Source organism: Pristiophorus japonicus, chromosome 6, assembly GCF_044704955.1.
Source record: "Pristiophorus japonicus isolate sPriJap1 chromosome 6, sPriJap1.hap1, whole genome shotgun sequence".
NCBI classification, from domain to species: domain Eukaryota; kingdom Metazoa; phylum Chordata; class Chondrichthyes; family Pristiophoridae; genus Pristiophorus; species Pristiophorus japonicus.
This window is the reverse complement of record NC_091982.1, coordinates 209,453,634-209,471,826: the sequence shown is the minus strand read 5'-3', so window position 1 is coordinate 209,471,826 and position 18,193 is coordinate 209,453,634. Positions and strand designations below refer to the sequence as shown.

Genomic DNA, 18,193 nt, shown 5'->3' with positions numbered 1-18,193 from the left:
TCTCTGCCTCAACCCGTTAAAAGATGGCCTTATCTAAGTCTAACATTTCTCCCTTTCAAACGCTACGTTGAACTCAATCATGTTATGATCGCTATTGGATAAATGTTCACGCACAGCTGTTAACTAAATGTGGGTCATTACTAAATCTAATATGGCTTGCCCCCTTGTTATCTCCAGGACATATTGTTGTAGAAAAGTATCCTGGACACACTCAAGAAATTCACTATCGTTCTGACAGGTGCTAGTCTGCTTTTCCCAATCTATATGAAAGTTAAAATCCCCCATTAAAACCACTCTGCCTTTGCTACATGCTTGTCTAATCTCTGCATTTATACAATCTAGCACTTCAGAGCTGCTATCAGGGGGCCTATACACAACTCTCATTACAGTCTTAGATCTATTTCTTAATTCAACTTATAAGGTCTCTATTCGCTGCTTGCCTCTCTTTAAATCCTGTCTTATAATTGAAGTGATTTCATCCTTAATCACTAAGGGTACTCCTCCCCATCTGCCATTTTCCCTGCTACGGTGGGTACTTCCCTCTCACTCTGGTCCCCGCACGCCTCACATCCACCCCAGGTTAAAATCGATGCTTTTGTTTGAAAAGCATTAATCCCAACCAGCAGCTAAAGTGGTTCGCTTGAGTAAAATTAGTTAAACTAAATCCTGACTATTTAGCTTTAGTGTTATTGCATTGGATTTCTAACTGGAAGGTCATGAATTAAAATCCCAGCTTTGAATAAGACTCAAATCCATCTGCGTTCTGGGTGAACTGCATCACCTCACAGCCAGGGGTTTGGTGTTATAGTCCTCGCACGAACCCACCCTTTACCAAACTAGATAAGGAAATATAAATGGGGGGGTGCAGCAGCAAGTGAGTCTATAAGGGAAAAGAATGGTATGAAATAACAAAATGTAGATTTCTTCATTGAGTAAGTCATCATTTAAACTTTCATTAAATAGTAAAATCACAACTGAGATTTGAAAAGTTAAATGTTAATTTTAATTTTTAAATGCTAATACTTCAATTTTATTTCTCTATCATCTATCCAATGGATCAGAAATTTGAGTAGCTACATCCATATCCACAATATCAGGCTGTATCAGTTGTGACTGGTATCACATTGAAATCAAGATGCTAAATAAGTCTTGGAACACTATTTGCTTAGTAATGATCTCATTGGGAATGGGCTATGTTCACTGCAGCACACTGTTTACATAAGGGATAAATTACTGCCTGATTAAACAATGAAATTTGTGATGGGAGCCAAAGCAAAGAAGGAGCTTTCTTCTTCCAATGTTGATTTGGAGGAAACTGCAGCTCATTCAAGACTGGATATCGGACAAGGAATCTGACAACATAAAGGTAGTGGATGTGTCAAGATAGGCGGTGAAGAGGAAGAGTTGAGTTGCATTATCCCACCTCACTCTCCTCAAACTCTCTAGAGCCTTTGACGCAGTCAACCACACCTTCCTCCTCCAATGCCTCGCCTCCATTGTCTACATCACTTGATTACCCTCACTTGGTTCCACTTTTACCTATCCGATCATAGTCAGGGAATCTCCAGCAATGGCTTCTCTTCCCTACCTTCAGAATACCTCCAAGGATCTAGCCTCATCTACATGCCAGCATACATGTGGAAGCTGACCCCATGTCTGCAGATGTTGTCGTCTTGGAGCAGTATGTAGATGAGGATAGATCCTTCAGGTACTCTGAAGGTAGGGAAGAGAAGGCAGTATCTGTGGAAAGAGAAACAGAGTTAACATTTCAGGTTGATGACCTTTTGTTCAGACATAAAAATATCTGGGCAGATGGGGATGTGGAATGGGAGAGAGCGCCAGCACCAGGTCTGAATGGTCTTCTTTGCACTGTAATTTCTATAATTCGATGAAAACTTTCCTTTCTTGAGTCTGAGCTCAGGGAGTGGTTTAGACATGGTGCTAAGCTGAGTTTAGGATTATGTGCTCTGTGAGGAGTCCCCCAAACACTGAGCCTGCTGCCTTTTGTGCAATCTCTCGGGCTGGTTCAGGCCGGTCTGTGTCGTTTGGTTTTGACGCGTGAAGTCCAAGTACAGATCAGCTCTGACTGACACTCCCAGTTCAGAGTTGTCATCTCCACATGCAATCAGAGTCTAAGGTGATAGGGAGAGAGATCGGGCCTGTTAAAAGTGTTCACCTGAGGAGCCTGACTGCACCTTGTGGAGTGCAGGGAGAATCTGGCTACGGTTTCAGGGTATCAGCGGGTTAAGGAATTGCTACCAGTTACAGGTCAGATATAGGGGCATTTCACCTATTACTACCAGTTAAATATAGTAAGTTAGAACATAAGAACATAAGAATTAGGAACAGGAGTAGGCCATCTAGCCCCTCGAGCCTGCTCCGCCATTCGATCATGGCTGATCTGGCCGTGGACTCAGCTCCACTTACCCGCCCGCTCCCCGTAATCCTTAATTCCCTTATTGGTTAAAAATCTATCTATCTGTGACTTGAATACATTCAATGAGCTAGCCTCAACTGCTTCCTTGGGCAGAGAATTCCACAGATTCACAACCATCTGGGAGAAGGAATTCCTTCTCAACTCGGTTTTAAATTGGCTCCCCCGTATTTTGAGGTTGTGCCCCCTAGTTCTAGTCTCCCCGACCAGTGGAAACAACCTCTCTGCCTCTATCTTGTCTATCCCTTTCATTATTTTAAATGTTTCTATAAGATCACCCCTCATCCTTCTGAACTCCAACAAGTAAAGACCCAGTCTACTCAATCTATCATCATAAGATAACCCGCTCATCTCCGGAATCAGCCTCGTGAATCGTCTCTGTACCTTCTCCAAAGCTAGTATATCCTTCCTTAAGTAAGGTGACCAAAACTGCACGCAGTACTCCAGGTGCGGCCTCACCAATACCCTATACAGTTGCAGAAGGACCTCCCTGCTTTTGTACTCCATCCCTCTCGCAATGAAGGCCAACATTCCATTCGCCTTCCTGATTACCTGCTGCATCTGCAAACTAACTTTTTGGGATTCATGCACAAGGACTCCCAGGTCCCTCTGCACCTCAGCGTGTTGTAATTTCTCCCCATTCAAATAATATTCCCTTTTACTGTTTTTTTTCCCAAGGTGGATGACCTCACACTTTCCGACATTGTATTCCATCTGCCAAACCTTAGCCCATTCGCTTAACCTATCTAAATCTCTTTGCAGTCTTTCTGTGTCCTCAACACAACCCGCTTTCCCACTAATCTTTGTGTCATCTGCAAATTTTGTTACACTACACTCTGTCCCCTCTTCCAGGTCATCTATGTATATTGTAAACAGTTGTGGTCCCAGCACCGATCCCTGTGGCACACCACTAACCACCGATTTCCAACCCGAAAAGGACCCATTTATCCCGACTCTGCTTTCATTTCGCCAGCCAATTCTCTATCCATGCTAATACATTTCCTCTGACTCCGCGTACCTTTATCTTCTGCAGTAACCTTTTGTGTGGCACCTTATCGAATGCCTTTTGAAAATCTAAATACACCACATCCATCGGTACACCTCTATCCACCATGCTCGTTATATCCTCAAAGAATTCCAGTAAATTAGTTAAACATGATTTCCCCTTCATGAATCCATGCTGCATCTAGATTGCACTATTCCTATCTAGATGTCCCGCTATTTCTTCCTTAATGATAGTTTCAAGCATTTTCCCCACTACAGATGTTAAACTAACCAGCCCATAGTTACCTGCCTTTTGTCTGCCCCCTTTTTTAAACAGAGACGTTACATTAGCTGCTTTCCAATCCGCTGGTCCTCCCCAGAGTCCAGAGAATTTTGGTAGATTATAACGAATGTATCTGCTATAACTTCCGCCATCTCTTTTAATACCCTGGGATGCATTTCATCAGGACCAAGGGACTTGTCTACCTTGAGTCCCATTAGCCTGTCCAGCACTACCACCCTAGTGATAGTGATTATCTCAAGGTCCTCCCTTCCCACATTCCCGTGACCAGCAATTTTTGGCATGGTTTTTGTGTCTTCCCCTCTTCCCCCGCTTCTCCCGCCCTCGGTTTCCCCTCTTCTCCCGCCCTCGGTTTCCCCTCTTCCCCCGCCCTCGGTTTCCCCTCTTCCCCCGCCCTCGGTTTCCCCTCTTCTCCCGCCCTCGGTTTCCCCTCTTCTCCCGCCCTCGGTTTCCCCTCTTCCCCCGCCCTCGGTTTCCCCTCTTCCCCCGCCCTCGGTTTCCCCTCTTCCCCCGCCCTCGGTTTCCCCTCTTCCCCCGCCCTCGGTTTCCCCTCTTCTCCCGCCCTCGGTTTCCCCTCTTCCCCCGCCCTCGGTTTCCCCTCTTCCCCCGCCCTCGGTTTCCCCTCTTCTCCCGCCCTCGGTTTCCCCTCTTCTCCCGCCCTCGGTTTCCCCTCTTCCCCCGCCCTCGGTTTCCCCTCTTCTCCCGCCCTCGGTTTCCCCTCTTCTCCCGCCCTCGGTTTCCCCTCTTCCCCCGCCCTCGGTTTCCCCTCTTCTCCCGCCCTCGGTTTCCACTCTTCTCCCGCCCTCGGTTTCCCCTCTTCTCCCGCCCTCGGTTTCCCCTCTTCCCCCGCCCTCGGTTTCCCCTCTTCCCCCGCCCTCGGTTTCCCCTCTTCTCCCGCCCTCGGTTTCCCCTCTTCCCCCGCCCTCGGTTTCCCCTCTTCCCCCACCCTCGGTTTCCCCTCTTCCCCCGCCCTCGGTTTTCCATCTACCCTGCCCTCAGTTTCCCTTCTTCGCCTGCTCACAGGTGGCCTCCTAGTTCTTGGAACTTCTCACCCAACAGCTATTGCTGCGAAGCCACGAGCAAAGATACTCAACTACAGGGGTATATAGTAAATATATATAAGGTAAATGCAATACCATTTGTAGAAATCAAGTAACCAGATTCCATGTGATCAAATGTCACATGATCAGATGTCATGTGATCAAAGCTCGAGGAATGCCTCCAACCAGACTTAGGAAACTAAGGAGGAAGAAGATTTGGAGAAGGCACTGCTCTTCTTTGATCAAATCCTAGGGGGTCATTTTTATTTTTATCGTCGGGAAAAATGGTCTATAGCAAATTTACTTCAGTGGAAAAGAAAATTGGGTGGGGTATAAAACGAGCGGCTGATTCATTATCACCCATTTTTTGCCTGGCGATAAAAATTAAAATGACCTCTTTACTGTGAGGTTCAAACCCACAGGCTTCTGACCCAGAAGTGAGAATTCTACCAATTTAGTCAATCTGACATGGGCAAGTTTCCTTTGGACAGATGTGTAAAGTGGGGTTTTCTATCTTTCGTCATATAAGAACTTCATTAGTATTTTCCTACTCCCCGGCCAGGATATTTTACATGAACGGAATAGGAACAGTACAGACTTTTGAACCTAACCCAATTTTATACTTTAGATTAGATCAATCTGATGTTCCACTTCAACAATGTCTAATTGATGGTATAATGTTGTAGTGGGTGACAATTTATTCAAATCTTTGTTTTTCTTTGTGAGAGGGATTTTCAGAGCAGTCACAAGTGCACTGGTTGTGACTAGTGGATCTGTTAAACTCCTGAAAGAACAATAATAGCGTACTATCCTGTAAATAGTTTACTGGGATAAAGTACCGCAACACAGAGAAGTGCTGAACAAAGTTCCTTTATTGAGCATTGCGTTTCAACTGAATAGTTCAGAAGAAGAATGATAGTGTAGAGGGATTTTAAAGGCACTAGATTAGTTATAATGGGCCCAAGTTTCAGGCTGCGCCGTTTTGTCGCGCCACAAAGTGCGCCTAAAAAAAACTTACCTATTCTCCGGCTCCCTGCAGGTCCTCTGGAGCCGGGCGCAGCGTAGCACAAGCTGTAGGGGGCGGAGCCAGGTCCCTACGCTGAAAACAGTGCCGGGACCTCTGCACATGAGCGCTACAGTGGGCGCACATGTGCAGTAGCTCCAGGCGCCCAAAACTGTGGGAGGAGCCCGAAGCACGCAGCCCCTAGCCCAGGCCAAATGGCCTCACTGGGGCTGCGTGGATAAGGCTCACCTCCCACCCGACCGGACCCGACTCGACCTCTGCTTCCCCCCCCCCCCCCCCCGGCGACCCGACCTCCGCTCCCCCCCCCCCCCGACCCGACCTCCGCGCCCGCCCCCCCCCCGTGACTCTCTCTCCCCCCCCCCACACCCCCCCCGACCTCCGCGACTCTCCCACACCGACCTCCGCGACTCTTCCCCCCCCCCCCCAGCCCGGACCTCCGCGACTCTCCCCCCCCCCCCCCCCAACCCCGGACCTCCGCGACTCTACCCCCCCCCCCCGCGGACCTCCGCGACTCTTCCCCCCCACCCCCGGACCTCCGCGACCCCCCCCCCCCGAGACCCCGAAGTCTTGGGCCCGGCTGTTCATCCTCCTTCTCTCCCTCCCCTCCCTCCCTCCCTCCAGCCTCTCTCCCTTCTCCCCCTCCTCTCTCTCCCCCCTCCCCCTCCTCTCTCTCCCCCCTTCTCCCCCTCCCCCTCCCCTTCTCCCCATCCCCCCCCCCGACCCCACTTCTCGCCCTCCCCTCGCTGTCAGAAACACAGACACTGACAGACAGAGAGTGAGAGACACACACACAGACAGACAGAGAGATAGAGACACTGACAGAGACACACTGGGGGGGCCGTCCCAGCACGCTGTTGGAGGACTCCTGGTGCTGCAGTCAGTAAGTAGAAAATGTATTATTTATTGATTTTTAAAAAAAAAATTATTTTTTATTAATTTTTTTTGATTGATTTATTGGTTGATTTATTGATGTATTTATCATTTATTATTGATGATGGCTCTTTATTTGTAAAACTGAAGTGTTTAATGTTTGTAAACTTCCCTTTAAACCCTAGCCCCCCCCCCTTTCCTTACGCCTAATTTGTAACCTACACCTGATTTTCTAAAGTGTAGACAAGGTTTTTTCGACGTACAAAAATCTTCACTTACTCCATTCTAAGTTAGTTTGGAGTAAGTTTTCACTGCCTAAACTTTGAAAACAGGCATAAGTGGCCAGACACGCCCCCTTTTGAAAAAAAATTCTGTTCCAAAGTGAAACTGTTCTAACTGACGAGAACTGGAGCAAACTAAATGCCGAGAATTCAAATTTCTAAGATACTCCATTCTAAGCCAGTTGCTCCAAAAAATCAGGAGCAACTCAGGCCGAAACTTAGCCCCATAAAAGCCACTGTCAAAACAAATGATGTGATGAAAAATCATAGCACGATTACCAGCACTACTATAAACACTGCCATGTGCTGTATGGATTTTGATCTAACATAAGAACATAAGAAATATGAGCAGGAGTAGGCCATTTGGCTCCTCAAGCCTGCTCCACCATTCAGTAACATCATGGCTGATATCAACGATAGAGGCAAAAAATGGGATGAGGTCCTACGAGACAAATTTAGGGAGCTCGGAGCTAAATTAAAAAGTAGGACCTCAAAAGTAGGACCTCAGGATTGCTACCAGTGCCACGTGCTAGTCAGAGTAGGAATCGAAGGATTGCTCAGATGAATACGCGGCTTGAGGAGTGGTGCAAGAGGGAGGGATTCAAATTCCTGGGACATTGGAACCGGTTCTAGGGGAGCTGGGACCAGTACAAACCGGACGGTCTGCACCTGGGCAGGACTGGAACCAATGTCCTCGAGGGAGTGTTTGCTAGTGCTGTTGGGGTGGAGTTAAACTAACATGGCAGGGGGATGGGAACCTATGCAGGGAGACAGAGGGAAATAAAGTGGAGGCAGAAGAAAAAGATAGAAAGGAGAATAGTAAAAGTGGAGGGCAGAGAAACCCAAGGTAAAAAACAAAAAGGGCCACATTACAGCAAAATTCTAAAGGGGCAAAGTGTGTTAAAAAGACAAGCCTGAATGCTCTGTGCCTTAATGCGAGGAGTATTCGGAATAAGGTGGACGAATTAACTGCGCAGATAGCAGTTAACGGATATGATGTAATTGCCATCACGAGACATGGTTCCAGGGTGACCAAGGCTGCGAACTCAACATCCAGGGGTATTCAACATTTAGGAAGGATAGACAGAGAGGAAAAGGAGGCGGGGTGGCGCTGCTGGTTAAAGAGGAAATTAATGCAATAGTAAGGAGGGACATTAGCCTGGATGATGTGGAATCGGTATGGGTGGAGCTGCGGAATACCAAAGAGCAGAAAATGCTAGTGGAAGTTGTGTACAGACCACTAAACAGTAGTAGTGAGATTGGGGACAGCATCAAACAAGAAATAAGGGATGTGTGCAATAAAGGCGACTTTAATCTACATATTGATTGGGCTAACCAAACTGGTAGCAATGTGGTGGAGGAGGATTTCCTGGCGTGTATTAGGGATGGTTTTCCAGCCCAATATGTCGAGGAACCAACTAGAGAGCTGGCCATCCTAGACTGGGTGATGTGTAATGAGAAGGGACTAATTAGCAATCTTGCTGTGCGAGGCCCCTTAGGGAAGCGTGACCATAATATGGTAGAATTCTTTATTAAAGATGGAGAGTGACACAGTTAATTCGGAAACTAGGGTCCTGAACTTAAGGAAAGGTAACTTCGACGATATGAGGTGTGAATTGGCTAGAATAGACTGGCAAAGGATACTTAAACGGTTGATTGTGGATAAACAATGGCAAACATTTAAAGATCACATGGATGAACTTCAGCAATTGTACATCCCTGTCTGGAGTAAAAATAAAATGGGGAAGGTGGCTCAACCGTGGCTAACAAGGGAAATTAAGGATAGTGTTAAAACCAAGGAAGAGGCATATAAATTGGCTAGAAAAAGCAACAAATCTGAGGACTGGGAGAAATTTAGAATTCAGCAGAGGAGGACTAAAGGTTTAATTAAGAGGGGGGAAATAGAGTACGAGAGGAAGCTTGCAGGGAACATAAAAACTGACTGCAAAAGCGTCTATAAATATGTGAAGAGAAAAAGATTAGTGAAGACAAACGTAGGTCCCTTGCAGTCAGAATCAGGTGAATTTATAATGGGGAATAAAGAAATGACACACCAATTGAACAAATACTTCAGTTCTATCTTCACGAAGGAAGACACAAATAACCTTCTGAATGTACTAGGTGACAGTGGGTCTAGTGAGAAGGAGGAACTGAAGGATATCCTTATTAGGCGGAAATTGTGTTCGGGAAATTGATGGGATTGAAGGCCAATAAATCCCCGGGGCCTGATAGTCTGCATCTCAGAGTACTTAAGGAAGTGGCCCTAGAAATAGTGGATGCATTGGTGATCATTTTCCAACAGTCTATCGACTCTGGATCAGTTCCTATGGACTGGAGCATAGCTAATGTAACACCACTTTTTAAAAAAGGAGGGAGAGAGAAAACGGGTAATTATAGGCCGGTTAGCCTGACATCAATAGTGTGGAAAATGTTGGAATCAATCATTAACGATGAAATAGCAACGCATTTTGAAAGCAGTGACAGGATCGGTCCAAGTCAGCATGGATTTATGAAGGGGAAATCATGCTTGACAAATCTTCTGGAATTTTCTGAGGATGTAACTCGCAGAGTGGAAAAGGGAGAACCAGTGGATGTGGTGTATTTGGACTTTCAAAAGGCTTTTGACAAGGTCCCGCACAAGAGATTGTTGTGCAAAATCAAAGCACATGGTATTGGGGGTAATGTACTGACGTGGATAGAGAACTGGTTGGCAGACAGGAAGCAGAGAGTCGGGATAAACGGGTCCTTTTTAGAATGGCAGGCAGTGACTAGTGGAGTGCCACAGGGCTCAGTGCTGGGACCCCAGCTCTTTACAATATACATTAACGATTTAGATGAAGGAATTGCGTGTAATATCTCCAAGTTTGTAGATGACACTAAACTGGGTGGCGGTGTGAGCTGTGAGGAGGATGCTAAGAGGCTGCAGGGTGACTTGGACAGGTTAGGTGAGGTGGCAAATGCATTGCAGATGCAGTATAATGTAGATAAATGTGAGGTTATCCATTTTGGGGGCAAAAACACAAAGGCAGAATATTATCTGAATGCGGCAGATTAGGAAAAGGGGAGGTGCAACGAGACCTGGATGTCATGGTTCATCAGTCATTGAAAGTTGGCATGCAGGTACAGCAGGCGGTGAAGAAGGCAAATGATATGTTGGCCTTCATAGCTGGGGGATTTGAATATAGGAGCAGGGAGGTCTTACTGCAGTTGTACAGGGCCTTGCTGAGGCTTCACCTGGAATATTGTGTTCAGTTTTAGTCTCCTAATCTGAGGAAGGACGTTCTTGCTATTGAGGGAGTGCAGCGAAGGTTCACCAGACTGATTCTAGGGATGGCTGGACTGACATATGAGGAGAGACTGGATCAGCTGGGCCTTTATTCACTGGAGTTTAGAAGGATGAGAGGGGATCTCATAGAAACGTCTAAGATTCTGATGGGACTGGACAGGTTAGCTGCGGGAAGAATGTTCCCGATGCTGGGGAAGTCCAGAACCAGGGGACATCGTCTTAGGATAAGAGGTAGGCCATTTAGGACTGAGATGAGGAGAAACTTCTTCACTCAGAGAGTTGTTAACCTGTGGAATTCCCTGCCGCAGAGAGTTGTTGATGCCAGTTCATTGGATATATTCAAGAGGGAGTTAGATATGGCCCTTACAGCTAAAGAGATCAAGGGGTATGGAGAGAAAGCAGGAAAGGGGTACTGAGGGAATGATCAGCCATGATCTTATTGAATGGCGGTGCAGGCTCGAAGGGCCGAATGGCCGACTCCTGCATCTATTTTCTATGTTTCTATGATCTTCTATCTCAACTTCACTTTCCTGCACTATCCCCATATCCCGATTCCCTTAATATCTAAAAATCTATCGATCTCTGTCTTGCATATACTCAATGACTGAGCCTCCTAAGCCCTTTGGGGTAAAGAATTCCAAAGATTCACCACCCTCTGAGTGAAGAAATTTCTCCTTATCTCACTCCTAAATGGCCGACCCCTTATTCTGAGACTATGACCCCCTGGTTCTAGACTCCCCAGCCAGAGGAAACATCCTCCTTGCATCTACCCTGTCAAGCCCTGTAAGAATTTTGTATGTTTCAATGAGATCATCTCTCATTCTTCTAAACTCTAGAGAATTTAGGCCTAGTCTACTCAATCTCTCCTTATAGGATAATGCCCCCATCCCAGGAATCAGTTTGGTGAATGTTTGTTGCATTCCCTTCTATGGCAAGTATATCCTTCCTTAGATAAGGAGACCAAAACTGTACACAATACTCCTGTGTGGTCTCACCAGGGCCCTATATAATTGCAGTAAGACATCTTGGGGCCGAAATTCAGGGTGCATATAATGCCTGTTACGGCCGTTTTGCGGTGGCCATGCGGCGGAAACGAGTGGCTGCCGCATTGCAGTCCATTGGCCGCCCTGACCCAAATTCAGGTCGGGGATTTTTCGGCCTGTCCCCACTTCCGCCCACTGCCGCAAGCACGACATAAAAGCACGCATCGCTGCTATCCCGCACCTCATTTTATTCCAACCGAAATCCAGCTAAAAAAATCCATGAGCTGGATGGTGCCCCCAACAGCTTTTTCTGTTGGTGCATCTTGTCTCCTCTCTCTCGGCCCTGGCGTTGTGGTGGACATTAAAGGGGAGGGCCGAATGCCGCAGCCACCATATTATTTTTTTTGCCGGCCGACTTCCATGTCGGCTGGACTATTGTGCCCACAGGTTCGGCCAAGTCACCAACGGGCAGCCTGGCACCCCCTCTTGGGTGTCAGGCCGCTGGCTTGGCCGAAACCCTCTCTGGTGGCCCAGTGGCTGAAGTTAAAAAATGCCCGATTCTCTCCCCTTTAACGGAGGGGAGAGAATGTGGTGGCGCACACGAGCTATGACATCACCATGCTGACTGACAGCAGTGGAGATTCAACCCCGCCCCAACTTCCACTCCTTAGCCTGACTTACCACTGCACTTCCGCCTCCTTTATGACCAACTTCCAATCCAACATAAAAAAATCTTCAAAGACCTGAAAATCAATCGGACGGCCGCCTCAAAGCTCCCGGCGGTAAGACAAAGTAAGAAATCATAGGAGCACCAGCTTTCTGACGTGCCTGAATTTTGGCCCCCTTTAGTCTTATACTCAAATCTCTTGTAATAAAGGCCAACATACCATTTGCTTTCTTAATTGCTTGCTGTACCTGCATGTTAACGTTCAGTGATTCGTGTACAAGGACACCCAGATCCCTCTGAATACCAACATTTCCCAATCTCTCACCATTTAAAAAATACACTGCTTTTCCATTTTTCCTACCAAAGTGGCTAACTTCACATTTCTCCACATTATATTCCATTTGCCATGTTCTTGCCCATTTACTTAGCCTGTCTATATCCCCTTGAAGCCTCTTTGCATCCTCCTCACAACTTACATTCCCTGCTAGCTTTATATCATCAGCAAACTTGGATATATTACATTTGGTTCCCTCATCCAAATCATTGATATAGATCGTGAATAGCTGAGGCCCAAGCACTGATCCTTGTGGTACCCCACTAGTTACAATCTGCCAACCCGAAAATGACCCATTTATCCCTTCTTTCTGTTTTCTGTCCGTTAATCAATCCTCAATCCATGCTAGTATATTACCCCCAATCCCATGAGCCCTAATTTTGTTTAATAACCTCTTGTGTGGCACTTTATTGAATGCCTTCTGAAAATTCAAATATACCACATCCACTGGAACAGAGGAGGCTGAGGGGAGATTTAATTGAGGTGTATAGAGCTGGAGCGCCAGGCCCTGGAACATCATGTGCGAAGGTGTGGCAAATGAGGGTATGGGGCCCAGAAGAACCGAGGGTCCAGGGCAGCGTGGGCCTGCCCACACTGCGATATGTGTGCGCACTAGGTCCGTGTCGCAGAGCAGGTCTCCAGTCGTCCTGGTTCAACCCTTGCCACTGGATAAAGGCCTAGCTCTGTCGAGCCCGTGTGGTGGTTGATGTGCAACGGTCACCACATGTTAAAAAAATCCACGCACAGGCATCTTCCACCCCCTCAATTGGAGTTCAGGACTGGCACATCAGTTCCTTTATTGAAACATCTGTGAACTCTTGTGGAAGCAAGTCATCCTCGTTCGAGGGACCGTCTATGATACAATTATGAGGAGCCTAGATAGAGTGGATAGGAAAGACCTATTTCCCTTAGTAAAGTGGTCAATAATCAGGCGGCATAGATTTAAAATAGTTGGTAAAAGGATTAGAGGGGAGATGAGGAAAAACTTCTTCACCCAGATGATGGTGGGAGTCTTGAACTCACTGCCTTAAAGGGTGGTAGAGGCAGAAACCCTCGTCGCATTTAAAAAGTACTTGGATGTGCACATAAAGAGCCTAATCTATAGCGTTACGGACCTAATGTTGGAGGGTGGGATTAGGCTGGGTAGCTCTTTTTCGACCGGCATAGACACGATGGCCTTCTTCTGTGTCATAATTTTTCTATGATTCTATGATTCTTCAAGCTAATCCACACTGCCACTATTTTAGGAAGATCTTTGGTCCCATCTCTTTATTCTAATGTTTGCAAAATATCATGGAAAAGTTTCAGGCATTTGTTTCTATGTATTATACAAATTGATTATTTTAAGTTGATTTATCTTTCACAAACCTTCTAAGATGCCTGAGCTATAAATAGGGCAAGATCAGTGGTGTTGTACAGGAGTTAATATCAAGTGTAGTAACTAGATCAAGTGTCTTTGGAGGGGATGGAGGGAGAGAAAAGGAGAGGGGAGGAGAGAGGGGCAGGGGAGCAAAGAGAGAAAGAGAAGAGAGAGAGGGGAGAAGAGACGGGAAGAGAGAAGGTGGAGAGAGGGAGCATGAGAGAGAGGGAGCATTGGAGAGAGAGCTAGTTAAGGAGAGAAGTGGGAGATAGGAACGCAAGTATGGGATAGAATAAGAGGTAGAAAGAGGGGAGAAGTGGGAAAGAGGGAAGGAGAGACTAAGGACAGCAGGGAAAAGTGTGAGGAGAAAATGGAGAGGTGGAAGAAGGGGAGGGGAAGGCAGGAGTAGGAAGAGAAAAACAATGGAGAGGAAGAAGGCGGCAGAGGAGGGAAATAGGGAAGGTAGGTGTAGGGATAGAGGTAGAAGACAGGATCATTTTGATATTCCTCTTTACCCCCTCCTCTCCTGCTCTTTCTCTATGGGCACAACTCCAGTGCCCCATTCAGCCATGAACTCCAGCACCTGTTCACTTTTGGGGGTTGGTTTGCACAGGCTACACCCCCTCCACCCCAATCCCAGCTTAGTCTTCCTTGGCTTCCTGCACAAGAGGCCTGATCTGGCACAACATTCTGGCCTCCACAGAAATGCTGGGCTTCAACTGAGTCAAAGGTGGAGGAATTCCGGCGTAGAAAGCCACCCCCCCACCACCTGCCTTGTAATCCTTTGGAAACTCCCAGAAATGCTGGAAATCTATGTCTTCATTGTTTTCTGGGGGGTTCTTTTGGTCTTCTGTTGGAGATACAGGTCATTGGTGGCACACCTGAGGAATTTCAGTCCAAATTTTTTGTGCATTTACCAATTATCCTCTGGAAGATAAGGATAGGTTGACAACCTGATGGATTAACCATTCAAATGCAAACAATGTCTCACTGGATGGCATGTTCTACCTAGTCCTGTTCTTCTACACCTGCTATTTTCACTCACTGAGTTCGGTATTTATTTCTATGTTTTATAGTATTTTGTTATCAATTATTATTTGATGAAGTCAATGGAAATAAAAATCGGGAGCTATGTAAAACAGGCTGCCGATTCGCTATTACCTGTTTTATACTACCGCACAAAGTCAAAATCGCTCCTCAGTTCTTTAAAGTTCCTAGGCCTGGAAGACCAGAAATATTTGCTTCATGATTGGTTAGAATTTGCTAATTACTGAACAGCCTTTATCTGGTACTCCAGGCCAAAGCTTTTAACCAACCGAAGCTTCCAAGTTTTCAGGCTGCGGAGGAAGGGGACAATGAGGGGTATAAATGAGGATGGTGGGCCTCGCCTTTGTGTGTGTGTGTGTGTGTGTATGTGGGGGGGGGGGGGGGGAAGGGCTCTCCCTCTGTGTTGGTATAGTACTCAGTTTTGGGGGTTCTGCTTTTTGTATAGTTATCTCACTGTATTTCATTTTTATAGAGGGGGTCTCATTTGTGTCTCATCTTTTGTACAAATGGGGATTCACTTTTGAGGGGTTTGCTTCCTGTGTACTTGGAGATGTTGTATTTTTGTCACGGACGCAACTGATTCCGATCGTAGCAGCAGTCACTCCGCTTTGTCACGGGCATTATTGAGTATTGTTGAGTAACTGTATGCAGCTTGTTTTACCACAGGTACCCAGTTCTCAGCTCAGTCATCAACTATACACATTTAAAAACTTTTATTTAAAAACAGTGCTAAAAAGCCTGAGAATCCACTCACCGTAATTAAAGTCCCAAACATTTAAGTACAAAAACCACAAATCAACTTTAAACCTATGGTATTAGTCTTGAGACCAAATTACAATGCTGAAATGAATCCTAAATGAAAAATACAATTTTTCTGCCATCTTAAATTATAAAGGAGAAAAACTGGAGTTTCAACCTCTTGAGCCTATTGCGCCATTCAATTAGATCATGGGTCATCAGTACCTCAACTCCATATCCCTTGATACCTGTCATTATAATTTAACACTTTATGTCTTCATATTATTCTGCTGAATCTGTGCTGTATCTGCTCCAAGACCAATGGCCTAGAAATTGTATTGCATCCAAATTAGATGTGATCCCGTTGCAATGCAACACAAGCACCTAATGTGTCTGGTTGCAGGACCATGGCAAATTGATTTGTCGGCCTCATTAAGATAGTACCGATGAGCTGTGGGTACCATACTTCATTGGCTGTAAAGGGTTTTGGGACGTCCTGAAGTCATGAAAGGCGCGATCTAAATGCAAGTTCTTCTTTCTTTCTTTCTATTCACAGCTCGAGAGGCAGAGTGCTTGTTGAAGTGGGGGAGGAGATTGGGGGGTCAGCAAGGTCAGCTGGCTCAGACGCTGGCCGTGGTCCTTAGGGGAGTCCAGGTGGAGGAGGCAATTGGGAGTGGGACAGGTGGTGGCCGACAACTGCCTGAGCTATTACTGTGGAGCTGGCAGGAGCACTCCTGTTCCCCATATTATGGTAAGTAAAAAACTTTTAGCTTACCTTTCTGGTGGCAGCCTATAGTGGTCCCTTTGAGGATCACTGGTTTGGCTGCTGAGCACCTGAAGAAATTGATCGCAAATGCGCATGCTGTAGTCATTCACAGTACAATCTGGCAAAGTGACTGAAACAGGCGTAAAGCCCTTCAGTTGCATATGCAATGGGCCTAACACCAGTATCAGGCGTATACCCTGGTCATTTACTGAGCCACCCTTACCATTATGACGGGCAGCGTACTTGTGGCTTGACCCTCTCGTGTGGCTACAGAGGAAGGACAAGATGGAGCTCTTTTATAATATTCCTCTTCGTTGAATGATTAGCCAACAACACTCACTGTCAAAATTCACACCCAACAATGTGGAATCACACCATAGCAAGGAATCAACTCCATCAGATGAGATGACAGGAGAAAATTAGTAACAAAATAAAAATAAAAGAATAATGAATCATAAATTAATAGTCATTCATCCTGCATTCTTTTGGGTTCGACTTAGAAAAGTAGTGGTATCCAGCATAACAGTATCTGCAGCCTGTGATTTGTAATGTTATATTACACTACAGCTATTAAGACCCATAAGCCATTTGTAATGAAAAATAATCCACTGTGATGAACATTAAATTCACTCTGAGGTTCATGGGTCTGTGCACAAATTACATTATGAGCAAATACCATTAGAGTCTGTACATAGTCACACTGATTAGTTTTGGAAATATGTTAATGGCAATACAGCTTTCAGGAGGGTGTATTGTAAATACAATTATGCTTTAATACCAGTAGTCTGCAAAAAAATTACACAACAAATTATTCAAAATGATTCAAGTTTGCCTGAAAGTTGTTGGATATTTTCCAATGACACTTACCTGCCTCATCATAGGCTGCAGAAAGTTTTTCAAGCACTTTACGGTCTATTGTGAGAATCTGCTGTTCCAGGATTGCTTGATGTGATAACACACTATTCTCCTTATCTTTTTCATAGTCTTGCAGATGTTGTTTCAGAGCCTCGGGCAAGTGTATCTTCACATATTCTGCAGCAGACTGCACAGAAAAAGATATATGTGTTCAAAGGAATATTATCCAAATATTTATCAGAGTTGCACTAGATAATGTAGAAACATTTATGTTGTAGCAATTCAATAATGCTAATCATCTTTGCGACTATTTAGGTGACATTGCTGGCCATCAAATATCAACTGATGTGCTTTAAAATGTAGTACTGATGGAAATTCCATCTTTTCCCCAGTTTACTTTTAATTTTCAATAGATTTCAGAAAGATCATTTGAACCTGAAATTCTTTCCCCTTGTGACTTTTATCTGTCACACATCAGATATCTCTGACTAGAACTACTAACAACAAGTGCAACAAAAGGTATGTGACTGACATATTCCACTGAGCAAGTTAAAGGAAATAACAGAAAAAGAACCAGAATGTAAGAAATAGCAGATGTAAAGTATTATCCAAAAATCTAAATAGTACTTTATGATATAAATATGGCTCAGGTTTGCCTTGCCCCTTTAAGGAGGACTAATTAGCTTAAATTTGGCCATTTCCTTTAGCTGAATTGTATTGGATTACGCTTGATCTTTTAAGTGAGAACCTGTTTGATGTTGCTTATGATGTTAGAGATAAAAGTTACTCCAGCAGCGGCAAACAGTTAGCTGCATTTTGTCTGTTTTTTTGTTTATTTGTGGCAAACTATCCCCACAAGAGAGAGAAAAGATTAATCAGCACCAAAGTAACGTTTCTTTAGTGATAAAGCCAGTTTAAGGTCAGAAGAATAACACATGAGGTTGTGTTTAACGGAAACAGCCAAATTCAAATCAATTCACTCAACCCTGTTTCCAATGCATTGGGATTACAGAAGGACATTACCTGACCTGTCCAGAATGTTTGAATACATGGCAATATATATTTCCATTCCCTATTAATATAAATGCACAGTACACAAGAGACACATCTTAAATTAACTTATTGCTGTGAGTTTTGTATGTTATTACATTGGAATTTTATAGATTCATTTTATATTTTTCTTGATTTGTCCTTTATAGTAGTCTGAGGGGCTGTTATCTATC

The 18,193-nt window shown here is 45.2% G+C and overlaps 1 protein-coding gene across 1 annotated transcript in view; it reads right to left on the bottom strand.

The window, feature by feature from the left end:
- ppm1lb (protein phosphatase, Mg2+/Mn2+ dependent, 1Lb) overlaps nt 1–18,193 on the bottom strand; it is a 260,354-nt gene that overhangs the window by 63,721 nt on the left and 178,440 nt on the right. The window contains exon 2 of the mRNA XM_070883569.1: nt 16,983–17,157. Within this exon, the coding sequence (XP_070739670.1) occupies nt 16,983–17,157 (175 nt within the window). The remainder of the gene's footprint in view (nt 1–16,982; nt 17,158–18,193) is intronic.